Source organism: Malassezia pachydermatis (assembly GCF_001278385.1).
Source record: "Malassezia pachydermatis strain CBS 1879 chromosome Unknown scaffold10, whole genome shotgun sequence".
Taxonomy (NCBI): Eukaryota; Fungi; Basidiomycota; class Malasseziomycetes; order Malasseziales; family Malasseziaceae; genus Malassezia; species Malassezia pachydermatis.
In genome coordinates, this window is record NW_017253147.1 from 170,830 (window position 1) to 188,116 (window position 17,287).

Sequence of the window (17,287 nt, forward strand, 5' to 3'; positions counted from 1 at the left end):
ATCTACACCAGAGGTGGAATGGCATCATACCCCGCATCTTTCCAAGCCGCTTCCACAGCCCTACGAATACGGCGTAAACCCTCTTCCATGTCCTCTTCCCCAATCAAACTGAAGCTCACACGCATGTATGGGGTACTGCGTTGGTCTGAGAAGAACGAGTTCCCCGGCACAGCCAATACGTTTTCCTCGACGGCCTTGGTCTTAATCACTTCAAAGGAGTCACCTTCCGGTGCTTCCGGTGTGGGTGGCAGATGAAGTTTAATCCAGAAAAACATACCGGCCACAGGGGTATTCCAGCTAGCGACGGCAGGCTGACCATCAGTGCCGCGGCCCAAGATGGCGTCCAATTTGCTGCCAAACACATCACGACGATGCTCATACATCTTCGATACGGCATCCACATGGTGCAAAAAGCCTGACACGCCCCAGTGCTTCAAAAGCAATCCAGCGAGCGCTTGGATCGGGGCTGATGTATGCAAGTTGGATGTGGCCGTGTACACAGCAATGGCCTGGATCAACGGCGTGGGGCCCACAGCGAAACCAAGACGCATGCCAGCCGACATGATCTTCGAAAAGCTCTCGAAGCGAAGTACATATCCATAGCCCCATTTGTCGGCCTCTTCGTTTTCAAGAGCAAAATAACTAGGGATGCGGGGACGCGTCACTGGGTCCTCTCCAAGACCTTCAAAAGCAATGTAGTAATACGGATCATCTTCCAGAATCAACAGGTTGTATTCGCGAGCCAACTTCAGGATAGCACGTTTGCGGTCCGCAGAGGCCGTGGTACCTGATGGATTACCACCACAAGGCACCGTATACACGGCTTTAGGGAAAGGAAGGTCAGCCGTAGCTGGCGTGGTCTTCCAGTTTGCCAAGGTATCTTCGAGTGTCTTGTCCGAAATACCCTCGCTGTCCTGTTCAATGTTCACGGTGCGGACACCACGCGATGCAAAGTCGGGCAACAGACCAGGGTACATGGGCGATTCCACGAGGACTACATCGCCCTCATCAAAGAGAGCAAAACTAGCCTTAGCCAGCAAATCTTGTGAGCCTGTGCCAATTGCCATGCTGAATTCACCAGCAGGCGTTCCATCGCCGCGTGTGCGATGATGCACAGCAGACAGGATCGCATCAATGGTCTCATGGAACACTGGCTCGCCTGTCGTAATGCTGTATTGAAGCACTCGCTCTAGATCGTCGCCATCAATCTTGAGCTCAATAGGTTCATTCGTAGCGGGATCAGTCGACATCACAGCGCTTGGCTTCAGTTTCACTGTCATGGATTCAAAGGGGAAGCCGTTGGGATTCGGCTTGCCTGCCAAGAACGAAATCATTCCAGGACGACTCTCCAACTCCAGGAGTGAGCGAATGGCCGGCTTGGGTCGACGCTGCGTCGCCTGAGAGATAATCCTTCCGTAATCTAAAGGCATGGTTGGAGGCGTGAAAGAAGCCAAGACTGATGGATGGCTTGTGCTTTGCGCCCTATCTATGACTAGGGCGTCAGTCCATCTTGGAAGACACCACGTGGGCATCACGTGGGAGCCTGTCGTCTGTCTTCCTCGGTCCATCGCGTAGGGAGCGTCGTCGGCTGCCGCGTACTAGCACAATGGTATGTAATGTGGTGCATCTGACATGATTAGCCACCGGTAAAGATTAAGGGTGGCCGCATGATGAACCTAATCGACTACCGTCTGCGGGTCACGCTCAATGACGGTCGTCAGATGACGGGTCAACTGCTTGCGTTTGATACCCACATGAACCTTGTCCTTGCGGATAGTACGTATATTTTGCCCTGACATGCACTAACCTCTAAGCTGAAGAGTTCCGTCGTATCAAGTCGAAAAAGAAGAAGGCATCCAAGCCCAATAAGAAACAAAAAGTGTCGCACGGCGATACCGCTGAAGGCGCACGCGTCGAAGATGCGGACGACGACGAGGACGACGAGGACGAGGTGCCACCGCCTGTGCAAGAGCAGAAGCGGACATTGGGATTGGTGATTCTCCGTGGTGAAAATGTTATAAGCATCAGTGTCGAGGCCCCGCCGCCAGAGTCGAAGCGAGATGCTGCTTCGGTATGTACCAATGATCGACTTACATCCCTAGCTTGCGCCAGGTCCTGGTCGCGGGATTCCTGCCGGTCGCGGCGCTGCTATGGGCGCGATGCCTATGGGTCGCCCGCCATTTGGTCCCCCACCCGGTATGCCCAGCGGGCCCCCGCCGGGCTTTGGTGGCCGTCCACCGATGGGTCCGCCGCCTGGCTTTGGCGGTCCACCACCCGGCTTCCGTCCCCCAGGTGCTGCGTAATAGATAGTAAGCAGATTGCTTTGTAGGCCTAGATATGATAGCGTAGATCGCTTCTACTTGTCTTTCATGTTACTCGAGTACGGGGCCCATACCAATGCGGCCCAGCATCATATTAGCGAACCACAGCGAGCCAGGTGTCTTGTGGATAACAGAAATGGTAGGCACAGGTTCTGAGAGGTGTGACTCATCGTCCAGCGTTTCTTGGGAGCTGGTGCCCTGGGATGAGCCAACTTCATTGGCAGAGCCCTGTACCGATGCCACATCCGTTTTGAAGCGGCCAGTGTAATCTTTGCCCAGATCGCGGCGGCTAAAGGTAAGTCGACAGCAGTAACGTACTCAACAACACAAAATCCACGCGTAAGTTGCCCTTCCGTCTCGATGAGAAACTGACGCGGATTAGCGCCCCACCTTTCGGTATCGCTTCCAAAGATCGCATGAGCGACAGCCAAGGGATCATGGGCTTCGAACAAGTCGTACTTGGATGGGTCAAATGGTTTGTCATGAGGTGCGTGCGAATTGGTCACGGCGCGGGGCTTGCGCAGGAAAAGAGAGATGAGACGAACGAGGTAGCTCTTTTGATACAAGGAATGTGTTTCATCAAGGACCAGCTTGGAGTATGGCACAGTGTGCACAGTGGTAGTATCAAGAGGGAAGAGATGAATGGGAAGAGGGGTACCTTGGTAGTACGAGTCGACCAACAATACTTTCGCAGCCCATGGATCGGCGAAGAAGTTAAACTCGGCTGTGGGCGACGTGTTGCCAGGCACATCAATGGCACCGCCCATGATGCTAATCATTCCAACGCGGCGGAACGTGACTGGGTCTTTTTGGTAGGCCAGCGCAAGGTTGGTCAGTGGGGCCACAGCGGCAATGCGGACCGTGTGAGGCTCGTGCTTCCGAAGAATGTCCAAGATCAAGTCAGCCGCAGAAAGCGGGCTAGGACTAGTATGGAACAGTTTCGATGTCTTTGACTCTGGATACGGATCGCCTTCCATGAAAGAAACACCTGACATGCCATCGCGGCCATGGAAATAGCTCGCGGTGAACAAGCGGCCGCCTAGTGGCTTGGATGCACCGAGACCCACAGGAATCGGTCGCCCATTCATGCCGTTCTTGATTCGATCCACCAGTACGGGGTTCTCAATCGCATTATCATAGCATGCTACATCAAGTGCATGCGCCAGACGAAGGACGTTGCTGTGGGCATAATCCAACGTGGTGTTACCAAAATTGAGGGTGACGGCTTCAATCGATACTTCCGGCGAGCCCAAGGCCTAGGCAAGTTAGTACTTCGACATATACGTACAAGAAGAATGGCGAGCAAATCGTCGACACCGGGATCGGTACTGCCATGGCATGAGTTTCTCTGTCGCTACGTACTCAATAATCAAAGGAATGGGAGGCGACATGGTAGTGGAGAAGATGCAGGACAAAGATACACGTGTTATATTGTGGACCTACGAAGGGAGGCGTGTCCTTGGAACCTCTACAATGTGGGGTACAGATCCACACGGCGTTGCTGCCACAAGGGCATATCGGTACGAATCTTGTACAGCGAGTCCATATTCTGTGTCAAACTAACGTAGACGTACCAAATCAGCGAGGCAAAAAGACGCAGAGAACGGCGGCATGTCGCTGGATGTCAGATAGCCAGCGTGTACGTACCTGCACTGCGCAACAATCGAGCCCCAAGGATCCACAATCATCGCATGACCCCAGCTGGGTGTGAGAAGGTGAGTACGTACGAAGAGCGAGTAGTGCCTGGATGCAATCCAACTTGCGCCGCGGCAATCACGTAGCACTGTGTATCGATAGCGCGCGCTTGAAGCAGCGGCGCCCAATGGGCCGCACCTGTTCGGACCGCAAACGCGGATGGGTATGCCAAGATCTCGGCGCCTTGACGGCGAAGTGATAAGGATACTTCGGGAAATCGCATGTCATAGCAGGTGAGAAGCTGCAAGGTAAGTCCAGCTGTCACGTACGCCCAGCTTGCCGAATGACGTAGAGACGGGGGCCTTTAGAGATTCGCCGGGGATAGTCGTATTGCTCTCCAGGATCGTTGGACCGTTCTGGATATCCACATCGTACAAGTGAAGTTTGCGGTATCGCTCACAGATGACGCCTTGTTGGTTGATCAGCAGATGGGTATTGTAGCACCGAGTAGGCTCTTCCTCCGGCTGTGGCGACTCGTGCACACCGACACTAATCCAAACGTCTTGCTCCTTTGCAACGTCGCATAGCCCATGCACAAAGGCTGCATTGTCATCTGAACGCGTGAGCGTAGCTACGTCGCTGGGCGGTGCGAGAAAGTCGGCGGCTACGTCGTGAGTCATGGCAGCGCATACCTTCCGGAAGAAACACGGCTCGAGCACCACTCGCTACTGCCTCACGAACGAGACGCTGGGCCGTAGCCAGGTTCTCGCGGATCACGCCGCCGCTGGTCATCTGCGTCACGGCCACGCGCATGGTCTGTGTGTGGAGAAAGAGTACGTACGAGTGGAGTGGCAAACGTCATTGCAAGGAAATACTTGTCTCTCATTACGTGCTAGCTACAACTTTGAATGGGACTCCCTTCCTGCACATGAATGCGGTCATAAAACATGGATGGTATATGCGCAAACCGCTGCTCATGCCGAAACAACGAAGGAATAAAAAACATGGTCCACGTAGACCTAATCATACATCAGTCAATCACAGACATCATATTATCAGCAGTGTACCCGCACGCGGAAATAGGGGTAGACAAGAGCGTCAAGGGCTCAGAATCATGGACGCTGACACACATTTTTACCACCACGACTGGCCGCTACCGCTGTGGTCCGGCGCAGGCGGGCCATTGTAGAAGCCACCGCCGCCGTAGCCACCGCCGTAGCCGCCGCTGCGGGGACCAAAGCCGCTGCTGCTGCCGCCCATACCCGAGCGAACATCGCGCGAGCCGATGTTGCCGCCCATGCGGCCACCACCCATGCGGCCACCGCCCATACGGCCACCACGGCCACCACGGCTGCTACCGCCAAAGGCACTCTCTGATGCAATCATCTCGAGCCACTGCGGCACCTCCTGGTGAGCTTCCTGCAACAGCTTGATCAGGTCACGCACAATGTTGCGGTTGTTGCGGTTGAAGAACGCCGTAGCGTGACCGACGTTACCCGCACGACCGGTACGACCGATACGGTGGACATAGTCATCAATATCAGACGGCAGGTCGTAGTTGACCACATGCGTCACATTCGGGATATCCAGACCACGCGCGGCCACCGCCGTAGCCACCAGAATCGGGGTGCGGCCAGTACGGAACAGCTCCAGCGCATACTCACGCTCGCGCTGCGTACGGTCACCGTGGATAGATGTGGCCGCAATGTTTTGGTAGATTAAAAAGTCGGAGAGCATGTCGGCCATACGCTTCGTTTCGACGAAAATCAGCGTGAGGCCGCCCTTGGGCATCGCAGCCAGCACGTCCAGAAGCACAGACTGCTTATCCCGGTCCTCGACAAACTCAATCTTCTGTGTGATGTTTTCAGAGGTCGAGCCGACACGGCCCACCGACAGGAACACATACTCCTTCAAAAAGTCCTTCGCCAGCATTTGGATGTTCTGAGGGAACGTAGCAGAGAACATGAGCGTCTGGCGATCCATCACGCCCGGCATATCCTCACCCAGCACAATGCGGCGGATCTGCGGCTCGAAACCCATATCAAGCATACGGTCAGCCTCGTCAAGCACAAGGAAACGGACGTTGGCCAAGCTGATACGGCCACGCTCAATCAAGTCCACAAGACGACCAGGCGTCGCGGAGAGCAGATCACAGCCGCGCTCAATCTGACGCAGCTGCGCGCCCATCTCGGCACCACCGTACACGACAGCGGGGCGCACCCACGAGCGATATGTGAACTTGCGAGCCTCGTCATGGATCTGCGACACAAGCTCACGTGTCGGTGCAAGAATCAGCACCGAAGGGTAGGCCTTTTGGCGGCCATACGTCGGCGGTTGCGGTGGCATGGGAGGTGGGCCATGCGTGAACAGCGCCGAAAGAATAGGGAACAGGAAACCACCCGTCTTACCCGAACCGGTCTGGGCACAACCCATCAGATCACGGCCTGCAGCGACGATGGGGATCGAGTACTTCTGCACGGGGGTCGGCGTCGTGTAGCGCGCGAGCGTAATGTTAGCAATCAGATGCTCATCGACCGGCGGGTGAGTGAACTCTGTAATCGGCTCCGGCACATCATGGCCAGTAGCTTCCACGGGAATATCGCCGTACTTGTCAAAGTTAATACCAGTGCTTTGGTGGATACCGTCGTTGGCCTCACCGAATAGCTCGCGCTCCTGGCGCTCGTTGCGCGGACCAATAATGTGTTTACCGTCTTTCCACATGCCAAAGCCATCGTTGCGGCGGGCACCACCACGGTCGCCCCAGCCACCGCCAGTCTCGCGGAGGCCACTCCAGCGGCCACCACCGGCAGCACCGGCACCCACGCCAGCGCTCGGAGCGTCGCTACCGCCGTAGCCACGACGGCCACTGCTGAAGGCAGGCGGTAGCGTCGAAGGACCGCGGCCACCGCCCGAACGAGGCGGGGCGACACCCTCAGGTTGGTTACGGAGGTGCGGCGGCACGTAGCGCTTCTTCGGCGCAGCAGAAGCGGTCGAGTCCGACGAGGAAGTGTTGCCGGTGGTCGTAGGCGTCGACGAGCTCTTCACGCTCATGTTGGAGAGCGAAGACTCGAGCCCTGTAGACCCTACACCATTGGGTTGCGTATCATTAGACATGTTGCTGGTTAAAGTTTCTAGGAGAGAGCTTCTTCGCCTTCTGCCGCTTTTCGCGGGTGAAAAGAAAATTTTCTTACGAAAAGACAGGTGCCAGAACTGGCATCACGGCATTTTCACGCAAAAATACACCTACAGCAAAATATCTAGCCAACCAAATATGAGTGCTTGGGATTCTCGGCTTATTACCAACCCAATCATGAAAGGGATATGCAAATAGCGCGTCGCGCATCTCATCTCGTCCGCGTCAGTCTTCACACCCTCAGGAGCCCTGAGCGACGCGAGCCAGCGTAGACATACATCAATACTATTGCCGAATATCTATACAAAATATATATACCAGAGTCAAATAGGAGAGTATTTGTACTAGAAAAAAAATTCAACAGCACAGTTACATCGCAAGGTTCACATCATACTCAGTTCCACTCTCGCCAAGGTCCGCCACAGGACTGTCCATGCCAACGTGATCACGCGAGGGTGGAGCAACACCAGAGTTGCGAACCATGGAAGGAGCTGAGGAACGAGAGGACAGCACAGGGTTCGTTGCAGGTAGCAATGTGGTATCAGAGCTGGCACGTCGCAACGGATCACCAACGACATCAATCGCCGAGGGCGGGCCGGACGCTGCGGATACGCCAGGCAACGGAGGCGGGGGCTTGTTCAGGCCAAATCGCTCCGCCAGGGTCGATGCAAGCGTCGAGCTAGACGAAGGCAACGACTCCGTCGAAGAGCTACCCGCCCACATCGGCCCAGGACCACGCAGTTGGCGCTGCCGCTCCCGTGCCGCTTCAAGATCCGCCAGAGGATCGGGCGTAGGAGAACTGCCATACTTCGCCGGCTCTACCACCATGGGCGCCGCTGGTTCCGTAGACACGGGCGTTTCCCATCCCGAAAAAGGCGCAGGACCTGTTGCAGGGGTAGGCTGTGGGTTTGGCGTCACATGATTCATGGCAATGTTATGCCATGCACGGTAGGCTGGCAGCGAAGGGTGATCGTCGGACATTTCCACTTTGGTGCGGCAAGGAAGACGAAGAGAGCTCCAACGTGAAGACAGTAGATCCATGGGCATGTGCAAGTCACGAAGCTCCAACAAATCATTCCTATCCAGACGTTGGTGGACAGGCAAAGCCTTGCGGTCGTATTCCACAGGACTATGCGTTCGTCGCTCTTCCGGTGGCTTAGTGCAAAATCGAACGGACCGTTTTTTGCGTTCGCGTGAGCGTCCACGGTGCACATCAGGCCCACCCGCGTCACACAGCGCAGACTTGAGTGGCTTTCGAGAGAGAGCTGATAAAGACGAGCGACGTTTGGGCGGTATGATCGTAGCAGCCAAGTCAGATTGTTGTGCGTCGCTCATCGTCTGATCAGAAGAACTCTCCGCACCAGCTCGGTCAGGCGACGTTTCTTCTGTGACATCACTAGGCTGAATGCACACGCACAAAGGGGACGGCACAGCAGGCTGTGTATCCAAAGCTGTGACTGGAGGCTGCGGCGGAGGTGGCTCCACAATCTCACCGTCCCAATCATGTGGTGCTGGTGTAGGCACAGGGGATGACGTGCGTGAAGAATCCTCACCATCTAGCAGTAATTCAAACACACGCCCTTTTCGTGGCTTCGATGCAGGTGGTCCGGGGGAGACAGGACGCTGTGATATGGCGTACGAAGGTGTCCAGCGCACGGACGTTGCATGAGTAGGATGGGCTTCGTCCTGCAATACAAGTGAATCCATCAAATCAGTGTCAAGATCATCTTCTGCAGTTTCTGTCACTACGCTAAGCTCTGGCTCGTGTTCATCTTCGGTATCAGCCAACTCGCCTCGACGATACGAGGCAGAGCTCATGACGCTCGACATACTGCTAGGACTGCCGGGTGGGGAGTCTGTGCATCCAGGACTGTATCCAAACTTCGGGGTCGTAGCGTCAGTGGCCACAGACGATGTGGCAGAGTGAGGGGAGATGGTGTGTGGATGAGTGTGGGTAAACGATGATTCATAGGGTGAGTTTAAAGAGGATTTGGCGGTAGAGGGATTGACAGGCGTGTAGTCTAGAGGCACGGATTTTGCTGGGCTGTATCTAAACGAAGATCCCAAGGCTGAATCCGGCGGCTCATCCAAGGAAGATAGATTCCCAGACATTTCCTCTGTATTAGATAAAACCATATAGAATGTAGATATGAGGGAAGAAAAAGTGATGTACAAAGAAGAAGCAATGAGACTGAAGTAGGCAGCTACAGTTGGTTCATGCTCTCCTCAAGAAGAATAGAAAACTGCAGTGTTGACTCTCTCTGTAAGAGTCTTTTTTTTCGTGTACAGAGAGACGGTGCCTTACTGATAAAGGCGTATGATCAACACGTTGGTAGGGTGTATTGCTGAGTCCGAATGGAAGGTGGGAAGGATGCTCAGTAGAACCGCCGAAGAAATCCAGGTTAGGTTGTTGGCTCGGGCACCATGCGTGTTGGCACGTCACTGGATACAACAGGGGACAAAAGTACGCACAACGTCAGGCTCTAAATCGAGGCGCCTCCTCCAAGGGCCAATATACGACAAGCCAGACCTGCGGGGTGCAGCCCCACACACGCCACTCTGTATCATTGGCCTGGTGTATGCACATGATCTACCCAATGACCATAATTCTCTCGACCGCTCTCGACCACACTAAAACTGTACAATAGTCACGTGGTATATCACATGACATGGCCCAGCGCTCCCAAGACAACGTAGGGCCCACCGTGAGACTCTTCTTCACGTCGACTGCGACTGAATTCACAATGGCGGAATCGAGCAAGGCGATGTACGTATCATCACGAAAAAGACGAATAGCATACTAACATGCGCAGCAACCCCATGAGGGTACGTATTTGACGTCGGCGTTGAGAAAAGGGCGGTGAGCCAGGCATGATGTTAGGTCGGCATGTTGAGAAATACAACTTGAATACTCTATGTGCCGTGCGATGCATAGTAGTAGGAACGTATGTTCTGTTTTTGTCGCGTAAGGCCCTTTCAGCATGTTTGACAAGCCGTACTCTTTTAATGCCGTTTTGACGAGAAGAAGGGAATACTAACAGAAACAGGAGCTTAAGGTTGACAAGCTCGTCATCAACATCTCGGTCGGTGAGTCGGGTGACCGTCTCACTCGTGCCACCAAGGTGCTTGAGCAGCTTACCGGTCAGACCCCGGTGACTAGCAAGGCTCGCTACACTCTCCGTGGTTTCGGTATCCGTCGTAACGAGAAGATCGCCTGCCACGTCACTATCCGTGGCCCGAAGGCTGAGGAGATTCTCGAGCGTGGCCTGAAGGTCAAGGAGTACGAGCTCCGCAAGCGCAACTTCTCGGAGACCGGCAACTTCGGTTTCGGTATCACCGAGCACATTGACCTGGGTATCAAGTACGACCCTGGTATCGGTATTTTCGGTATGGACTTCTTCGTCTGCATGACTCGTCCGGGTGCCCGTGTTGCCCGCCGCAAGAGCCGTCAGTCGCGTGTCGGTGCCCCCCACCGTGTCAGGAAGGAGGAGACCGCTGCGTGGTTCAAGCAGCGCTTCGACGGTATCATCCTCAAGTAAACTAAAAGACATAAGCGCTAAGCGCGTGCATATGATGCGATGATGCGTGTTCTCCATACCTATTCCGGCTTCGTTTGCCATAGTGCTTTGCGTACGTACCCAGGCGCCCTTGGCGCCGTTGCCCAAAAATTCTATGTCATATGACGGACTGTGTGATGAGTGTCTGTATAGCTAGCTGGCCTAGGCAAGCTGCGTCTAGGAACAAGTTGAGTGTGACACACACGTTTGCTTATACGGTGATCGTGCTATGTACCTAGTCTGATAGGTGGGCCAGTGGCCTGCCCTGCCCGCACAGCCCTTCGACCTAGGGAAGAAGGGCACATCAGGCGCGGGGCGCACAGCGTGCCAGTCCACCCACCCATGTGGCGACCCGGCCGAGACGCGACGGCCAACGCTGCAGGTCCGCTGGCGTGGTGCGGAGTAGCAGCGTCGTGCACGTACGCCCACGACGGCTATTGCTCTTTATCATCGCGCTCCATGATCCGAGGGCTCGAAGGGTTTTTGCACGATACGCAGTTGCTTCGGGAGGAGTCCCTGAGTGTGCTGAAGAATACGCGACTGGGCATTGACTTGTCCTACTACCTACGTGAGGTCCTGTCGCATGCCTCAACCGCGGAGCCGCTGGTCGCCGCGATCGGTGGGCAGCCGTTAGCGTTGCTCTCGCATATCGAGAATGATATGCATGTGCTGGAGCAGCACCGGATCAAACCGGTGTTTGTCTTGAATGGCTTGTCGCCGGCGAAGCGAACTCGCCCGTTTAGCTACGAAGACCGTCGACCGGGTCTGCGCAAACGTGCGTGGGAAGCGTACGAAGCGGGCAACGTTACGCTGGCGCACCAGCAGTTCACGGCAAGTAATAGAGTGCACTTCCCTGACTTGTACCGTGCGGTGTTGCGTATGTTCCGTCACCGGCACATCGACTATATGATTGCGCCGTACCAGGCGACGGGGCAGTTGGTGCTGCTGGAGCAGCATGCGAAGCAGTATGTGCATGCGATGTATGGCCCCATGGAACTGCTGGCCTTCGATGGCGTGGACAATGTGATCCAGCACATCGACTTCAAGAGCGGCAAGTTTACGTTTGTGTCGAAGCTCTCGATTCTGCGTGAGCTTCAATGCCATGAGGCCGAATTTCTCGATGCGGTGCTCCTGGCTGGTATGGAGTACTGTACGACATTCCCTGCGCTGCAGGATGAGTCGATCGGTCTTCTGCCTGGTGGTGGGGGCCCGCCCAACCTGCGTGCCATTGTTATGCTGGTGAAACAGTACCGCAGCGGTTTCGCGCTGTGCACGCAGTTTGCTGAGCACCCTGCCGTCGTAAAGAGCTCGTACTTGGACCAGTTCTGCCATGCACGTACCATGATCAAGTTTAGTTTGGTGCTGAGCAGCGAGGGCGGTGTTGTCGTGCCATTGCCGCTAGCGCTGTATGAAAAGGGCCCGAAGCCGGAGATTCCCAGCGACTTGCACGAAATCTTTTCGTTCCGCCTGCCTGACCAGGCGTTGCTGTACCTGTCGCGGGGCCTGATGAGCTCCAGTGTGCTGGGCAGTCTGCTGAGTGGCTACGTGATTGAGCCGGCTCCCCTCGACAATGGCGAGGCGTTGGAGTACCGTGGGTTTGTGCGCAACTACCTTACGGAGACGGCGACCAGCCCGCGGTGCATGGCCGTGGCCTTGGCGTGTGCATCGCTCCATCCGTTCTGGCGCCAGCGCAAGGTCTCGGCTGTGTACTGGTTCCAGCCGATGCTGGATTGCCCGCTGCCACACGAGGCGCCTGAAGCACAGCAGCTCTTGGCACGTATCGACAAATGGCACGTATCGGCGTCGGTGCTGGAGGAAGAGCTGCGTCGCCAGTCGTCGTCCACCATCGATATGCTCCTGTGCCTCAATACCACAGCAGAGGCAAGCCGCGTAGCAAGTACGTTTGCCTCACCAGATGCACCTGTGCGTCTTGAAAAGAAGGATGAAATTGTGGCGAATACGTTGTGGCGGCTGTTGGAAGTACGCTCGTTCCTCACCGCCGAGCATGTTCACACGCCGTACGGTCGGGCGCTGCATGTCGCACTGCAGCATGTGCGCATCAACGACCGGCTGCAAGAGCCGCTGTACCTGGCCGTGGAGCTCTTGCGCGCAGGTGTCCTCCATGCGGAGCTGTACAGCGAGACGAGTTACAGCGGCGGGCCATCGCTGGGGACGGAGAAAGAGATGCAGCATACGCTGCTGGTCATGCGGGCGCTAAGCCTGCTCCCGATGACGTTCAAGGCGCAGGCTTGGGACGCGCCGCTCTCGCGCGAGCTATTGGTTTTCAACTCGTTTGCAAAGGCGCTCTCGCGTTCGCTACGGTCTCTCACAGAAATGGTCACGCTGTCCCTGCTGCTGCGTGGCGAGTCGCGTCAGCAGCGTGAGGATTACTTGGACATTAGCCTGAGCTTGCCGTTCCAGGCAGATACCAATACGGGCATGGGGATTCTGATCAAGTGCTACTTGGATGCGCTGTATACGCTCCATGGGGGTGCCTTGCAGTCGGGCGAGGAGACCTCGGACGAGGTCCTGGAAGCCAAGTCTACGGTGGTCGACATGCTAGTCGAGACGTTTGACAATGTGCGCGATGTCACACATGAGCTGCATCGGGCGAGTCGGTTCTGGACAGCGCTCATGACCGCGGTCGAAGTGCTGCACGAAGAAAAGGCGCTGGAGGAGAGCCTTGTGCAGACATTCCGTGAGACGGATGCGCAGCTGCAGCCCTGCTGGCTCCGCACGACAGCCCTGTGAAGGGTCCATATGTACATATGTGAATATACAACAACTCTACAGAAAAGTACTCTGTGCGAACCATGGATGCAGCTGCGCTTGCAACAACGTCAGACGTGTCGTCGGATCCTTGTCCAGCAGGCGGTCCAGCAAATGCATCGCAGCGCGTGCATCTACCCCGACGTCTGCCAACGGCGCTGTCGTAGGCGGCACAGAGGCCATAGCAGGACTGCGCGGCAAGGCAGCGACGGGCTTGGCCTCGTCGATGTCCTCCAAGGATTCGCTGGCCTCAGGCTCATGCCGTGGAGGCCATCGAGGCGCACGGCCGGCCACAGGCACAACCTCGCGGCCCATCGTCATCGGCAAGGTATAATCGTCGTGCATAATGACTTCCAGCAGTAAGAATTCCGTCTCAGCCCAGAAGGGGGGCACGCCAAACAGGAGGCAGTACATCGTCACGCCGAGCGCCCACACGTCAATAGCCTTCGTAATAGACGGGCCCTCTGAAGGACCACGGCACAGCTCCGGCGCAAAGAAGGCTGGCGTGCCGGCCGTGCGGCCCAGCATGGGATCACTCGCGCTTGACAAGTCGTCCGCGGAGCCAGCGCCATGGCGAACGTAGGCACACCCAAAGTCGGAGATTTTGGCGACGCGGTCCTTGGTCCACAAAATGTTCCCAGGCTTGATATCGCGATGAATTACGCCTTGAGCGTGCAAGTGTACCAGGCCTTGGATGACATCGCGCAAAATCCCGCGCGCTTCCGACGTTGTGAGGGCAGGTTGGTGATCGCGTGTGGACCACGGAATATCGCCGCCGTCCATGTACTCACAAATCAAAAAGAGCTTTCGGCACCGCTTATCGTCAATGACATCATAGAGCTGCACGACGTTGGGATGGTGGCATCGCGCCATGGAGCGAATCTCGCGCTTCACACGCTCGTCGGTTTTCCGGGGCCGCGTATGCACGCCTAGGCGTTTGGGCGCTTCGCGAGGAACGATTTTGATCGCTACAAGGCGTCCTGTATGCACATGATGTGCCAGCTTGACTGTCCCATACGCACCACGTCCAAGCTCGTCGTCTCTGGGCTGTGTAAGAAGACGCGCGCTTTTGTACGTACACGACATAGTCGTTAATCATGCGGTGCCCTGTCTCCAAGTCCTTTTGCACATCCAGCGTCGACGTGACCTTCATAGATCTTCGTGCTAGCACGGTCGTCGTCGTCACCGCCGCTGTAGCTGCTGCCGCTGCGGGTGCTTCCGTCGCTGCACTCGACCTTCGCGCAACAGCGGCGGGCGGCAGTGCGAGCGCAAGCCCTTGCATGTTGATGGAGGTGTGTATACTATGAAAAGCTGGTCAGATGCCACCACAGCGATCGACGTGGTGCCTGGCGCCACGTGGGTGACCCCACACGGTAAACGTCAAAAAGCCGGTGTCGGTCCAGCGCGGGGGGCTTGCCGAGCTACGGAATGGCTCTTCCTGCGCTACTTCGCTCAACGGCTCTCCGCACATCACAGCGCTCTTTTAGTACGACAAGTGCCAAACGCATCATGCCGTCTATGCTTACACGCACGGTCCCGACGACCTTCCAACTGCAGTCGTCGCTTCCCCGGTTGCCGGTACCCAAGCTGGAGGACAGTCTCGCTCGCTACCTCAAGAGCTTGGAGCCGTTCCTGCGTCAGAAGGAGGAACTGGGCGAGCTCCCGGCGGGTGCCACCGCCGAGAGTGAGCTTGCTCAACGTCGCGCCTGGGCCGATGAGCTGATCTCCAGTGGCCTCGGTCAGCGCCTGAATGAGCGTCTGATCGACGTCGATCAGACCACCGAAGACAACTGGTTCGACGACCGATTCTGGCTCGAGAAGGCGTACCATGAATGGCGCGCCCCCTTGCTCGTCAACAGCAACTGGTGGAACATGTTTGTGGCCGATCCCTCGATGCCCGCTGAGCTGAGCGAGCGTGTGGATGCGCCGGCGTACACGGAGGAGGCTGTACGTGTGCAGAACTGGGACAAGGCCGAGTGGGCCGTGCGACGCGCTACGTGGATCCTGTACCGTGCGGCGCTCTTCAAGATCGCGATTGATCGCGAGACGATCAAGCCGGATGTCGCGCGTATTGGTGCGTTCTGTATGCACCAGTACAGTCGCATGTTTGGTGTGACGCGTATTCCCTCGCGCCCGCATGACTACAACACGGCGACGTCGATTACGGCGGGCTCGCGTCATGTTACTGTGATTGTGCGTGACAACTACTATGAGCTGCCAGTGATCAACGAGCAGGGTGAAGTGTACCCGCTTGACTCGCTGGAGAAGGCCATCTGGGCGATCGTCGAGGATGCGAAGAAGCAAGACGGTGCTGGTGTGGGTGTGATGACCTGCAACGACCGTGATGCGTGGACGCTGGCGCGTGAGCACTTGCTTTCGCTCGGCGCGACAAACCGCAAGAGTTTGCAGTCGATCCAGAAGAGCATGTTTGTGCTCTCGATCGACTCGAACACGATCGGCAACCCGGTCGGTACCAACCCGCCGTCGGGCTCGGAGCCTGAGTATGCGGGTGCGATGGCGATCAGTGCCTCGGGTGGTGGTCGTTGGGGCCACAACCGCTGGTTCGACAAGGCGATTTCGTTCACGGTGGAGTCCACGGGCCGTGCTGGTCTCATGGGAGAGCACTCGCCGGTCGATGCCCTGATTCCCTCGATGCTGGCAGAGCGTGTGCTGGCCGACTGGATGCCGCCGCCCAGTGAGCCGATGCCGGAGAAAGCGGAGGGCGTGTCGCTCCTGGACGAGGCTCCAGCGTGGAGCAAGCTGGAGTGGGTGCTGGATGACAAGGTCCACGCCGACATTCAGGCGGCCGAGACGACGGCCAAGACCATCACTGCCGACGCCGACATTGGCATGCTGTGGTTCAGTGAATACGGCACCGACTGGATCAAGAAGGTCGGCAAGCAGTCGCCGGATGCGTACATCCAGATGGCGCTGCAGATCGCCTACGCGGATGTGCACGGCCGCCAAACAGCGACGTACGAGACTGCCAGCACGCGTCTGTTCCGTCACGGCCGCACGGATGTGATTCGCTCGTTCAGCAACGAGGCGTACGACCTGGTGAAGGGTGTGCGTGAGAACAAGTCGCACGAGGAGCTCTACAAGCTGCTGACAGCGGCCACGGTGGCGCACACGCGGCAGACGCGCGACCACTCGTTCGGCAAGGGCTTTGACCGTCACCTGATGGGTCTGCGCCTTGCGTACCGTGCGGAGGACGATGGTGAGGCGCCCAAGCTGTTCACGGATCCGCTGCTGACAGAGTCGGCATCGTGGAAGCTGAGCACGAGTGGTCTGAGCGCTGGTGAGCGGTTTGTTGGTACGGGCTTTGGCTCGGGCTTCCCGGACGGTTTCGGAACGAACTACTTGACGGGCAGCAAGACGCTCAAGTTCGGTATGGAGTCGAAGCGTTCGAATCCGTTTGGCAATGGCCATCCTCTGCACATGTACAAGCAGAGCATCATCAAGGCTCTGCGGCTCATGCGTGAGATTATCGAGAAGGGCGCGCCACCGGCGGAGGCCAAGCTCTAAGTAGGTGTGTGGACGAGATGTAGGACTACCGTAGATGAACCAACTGGTTGCGCTGATCGACTATGGCAGCACGGTCGCGACGATGCGACGTGCATGCTTCTGGCGCCGGAATTCACATAGGTACTGCGTGTAAGTGGCGAGACAACGTACCACGCCTTGCCATGTGCCGAGGTTCAGGCGGCCGTTCGTGATGGGAATCGTCACCGAGGGACCGATGAGCGACGACTTGGTATGCGACACAGAGTCGTCGGGACCCTCGTCCGTGTGCTGCCACGGGAGCGATTCTGGGACAATGCGATCGAGCGCCTGCGTATGTCAGGAAGGGCAAATGAGCGCGTCAACAGTCG

At 56.8% G+C, this 17,287-nt stretch overlaps 9 protein-coding genes across 9 annotated transcripts; 3 read left to right on the forward strand and 6 right to left on the reverse strand.

Moving 5' to 3' along the window:
* Positions 1-2: 2 nt before the first annotated feature.
* Malapachy_0348 (aromatic amino acid aminotransferase) lies at positions 3-1,430 on the reverse strand (the record flags this gene model as incomplete). Its single annotated transcript, XM_018134870.1, has 1 exon — positions 3-1,430. The coding sequence occupies one exon, from the start codon at positions 1,428-1,430 to the stop codon at positions 3-5; it is 1,428 nt and encodes a 475-aa protein (XP_017990264.1).
* A 240-nt stretch (positions 1,431-1,670) lies between these two features.
* Positions 1,671-2,303, forward strand: Malapachy_0331 (hypothetical protein; the record flags this gene model as incomplete). Its single annotated transcript, XM_018134855.1, has 3 exons — positions 1,671-1,776; positions 1,815-2,071; positions 2,103-2,303. The coding sequence occupies 3 exons, from the start codon at positions 1,671-1,673 to the stop codon at positions 2,301-2,303; spliced, it is 564 nt and encodes a 187-aa protein (XP_017990247.1).
* Positions 2,304-2,372: 69 nt separating this feature from the next.
* Positions 2,373-3,712, reverse strand: Malapachy_0406 (inosine-uridine preferring nucleoside hydrolase; the record flags this gene model as incomplete). Its single annotated transcript, XM_018134927.1, has 4 exons — positions 2,373-2,610; positions 2,640-3,577; positions 3,610-3,649; positions 3,684-3,712. 4 exons carry the CDS (start codon positions 3,710-3,712, stop codon positions 2,373-2,375), a joined length of 1,245 nt encoding a protein of 414 aa, XP_017990259.1.
* Positions 3,713-3,789: 77 nt separating this feature from the next.
* Malapachy_0368 (nit2-nitrilase) lies at positions 3,790-4,769 on the reverse strand (the record flags this gene model as incomplete). The annotated part of the gene is made up of 6 exons (XM_018134889.1): positions 3,790-3,870; positions 3,896-3,938; positions 3,969-4,022; positions 4,049-4,257; positions 4,286-4,620; positions 4,649-4,769. The coding sequence occupies 6 exons, from the start codon at positions 4,767-4,769 to the stop codon at positions 3,790-3,792; spliced, it is 843 nt and encodes a 280-aa protein (XP_017990268.1).
* A 321-nt stretch (positions 4,770-5,090) lies between these two features.
* Malapachy_0364 (ded1-atp-dependent rna helicase) lies at positions 5,091-7,070 on the reverse strand (the record flags this gene model as incomplete). The annotated part of the gene is made up of 1 exon (XM_018134885.1): positions 5,091-7,070. The coding sequence occupies one exon, from the start codon at positions 7,068-7,070 to the stop codon at positions 5,091-5,093; it is 1,980 nt and encodes a 659-aa protein (XP_017990270.1).
* A 388-nt stretch (positions 7,071-7,458) lies between these two features.
* Malapachy_0403 (hypothetical protein) lies at positions 7,459-8,919 on the reverse strand (the record flags this gene model as incomplete). Its single annotated transcript, XM_018134924.1, has 1 exon — positions 7,459-8,919. One exon carries the CDS (start codon positions 8,917-8,919, stop codon positions 7,459-7,461), a length of 1,461 nt encoding a protein of 486 aa, XP_017990254.1.
* Positions 8,920-11,105: 2,186 nt separating this feature from the next.
* Malapachy_0318 (xpg i-region protein) lies at positions 11,106-13,397 on the forward strand (the record flags this gene model as incomplete). The annotated part of the gene is made up of 1 exon (XM_018134843.1): positions 11,106-13,397. The coding sequence occupies one exon, from the start codon at positions 11,106-11,108 to the stop codon at positions 13,395-13,397; it is 2,292 nt and encodes a 763-aa protein (XP_017990251.1).
* Positions 13,398-13,433: 36 nt separating this feature from the next.
* On the reverse strand, positions 13,434-14,697 carry Malapachy_0366 (upstream serine threonine kinase for the snf1 complex; the record flags this gene model as incomplete). Its single annotated transcript, XM_018134887.1, has 2 exons — positions 13,434-14,457; positions 14,495-14,697. The coding sequence occupies 2 exons, from the start codon at positions 14,695-14,697 to the stop codon at positions 13,434-13,436; spliced, it is 1,227 nt and encodes a 408-aa protein (XP_017990272.1).
* A 146-nt stretch (positions 14,698-14,843) lies between these two features.
* Malapachy_0319 (carnitine acetyltransferase) lies at positions 14,844-16,940 on the forward strand (the record flags this gene model as incomplete). The annotated part of the gene is made up of 1 exon (XM_018134844.1): positions 14,844-16,940. One exon carries the CDS (start codon positions 14,844-14,846, stop codon positions 16,938-16,940), a length of 2,097 nt encoding a protein of 698 aa, XP_017990250.1.
* Between the last annotated feature and the right edge of the window lie 347 nt (positions 16,941-17,287).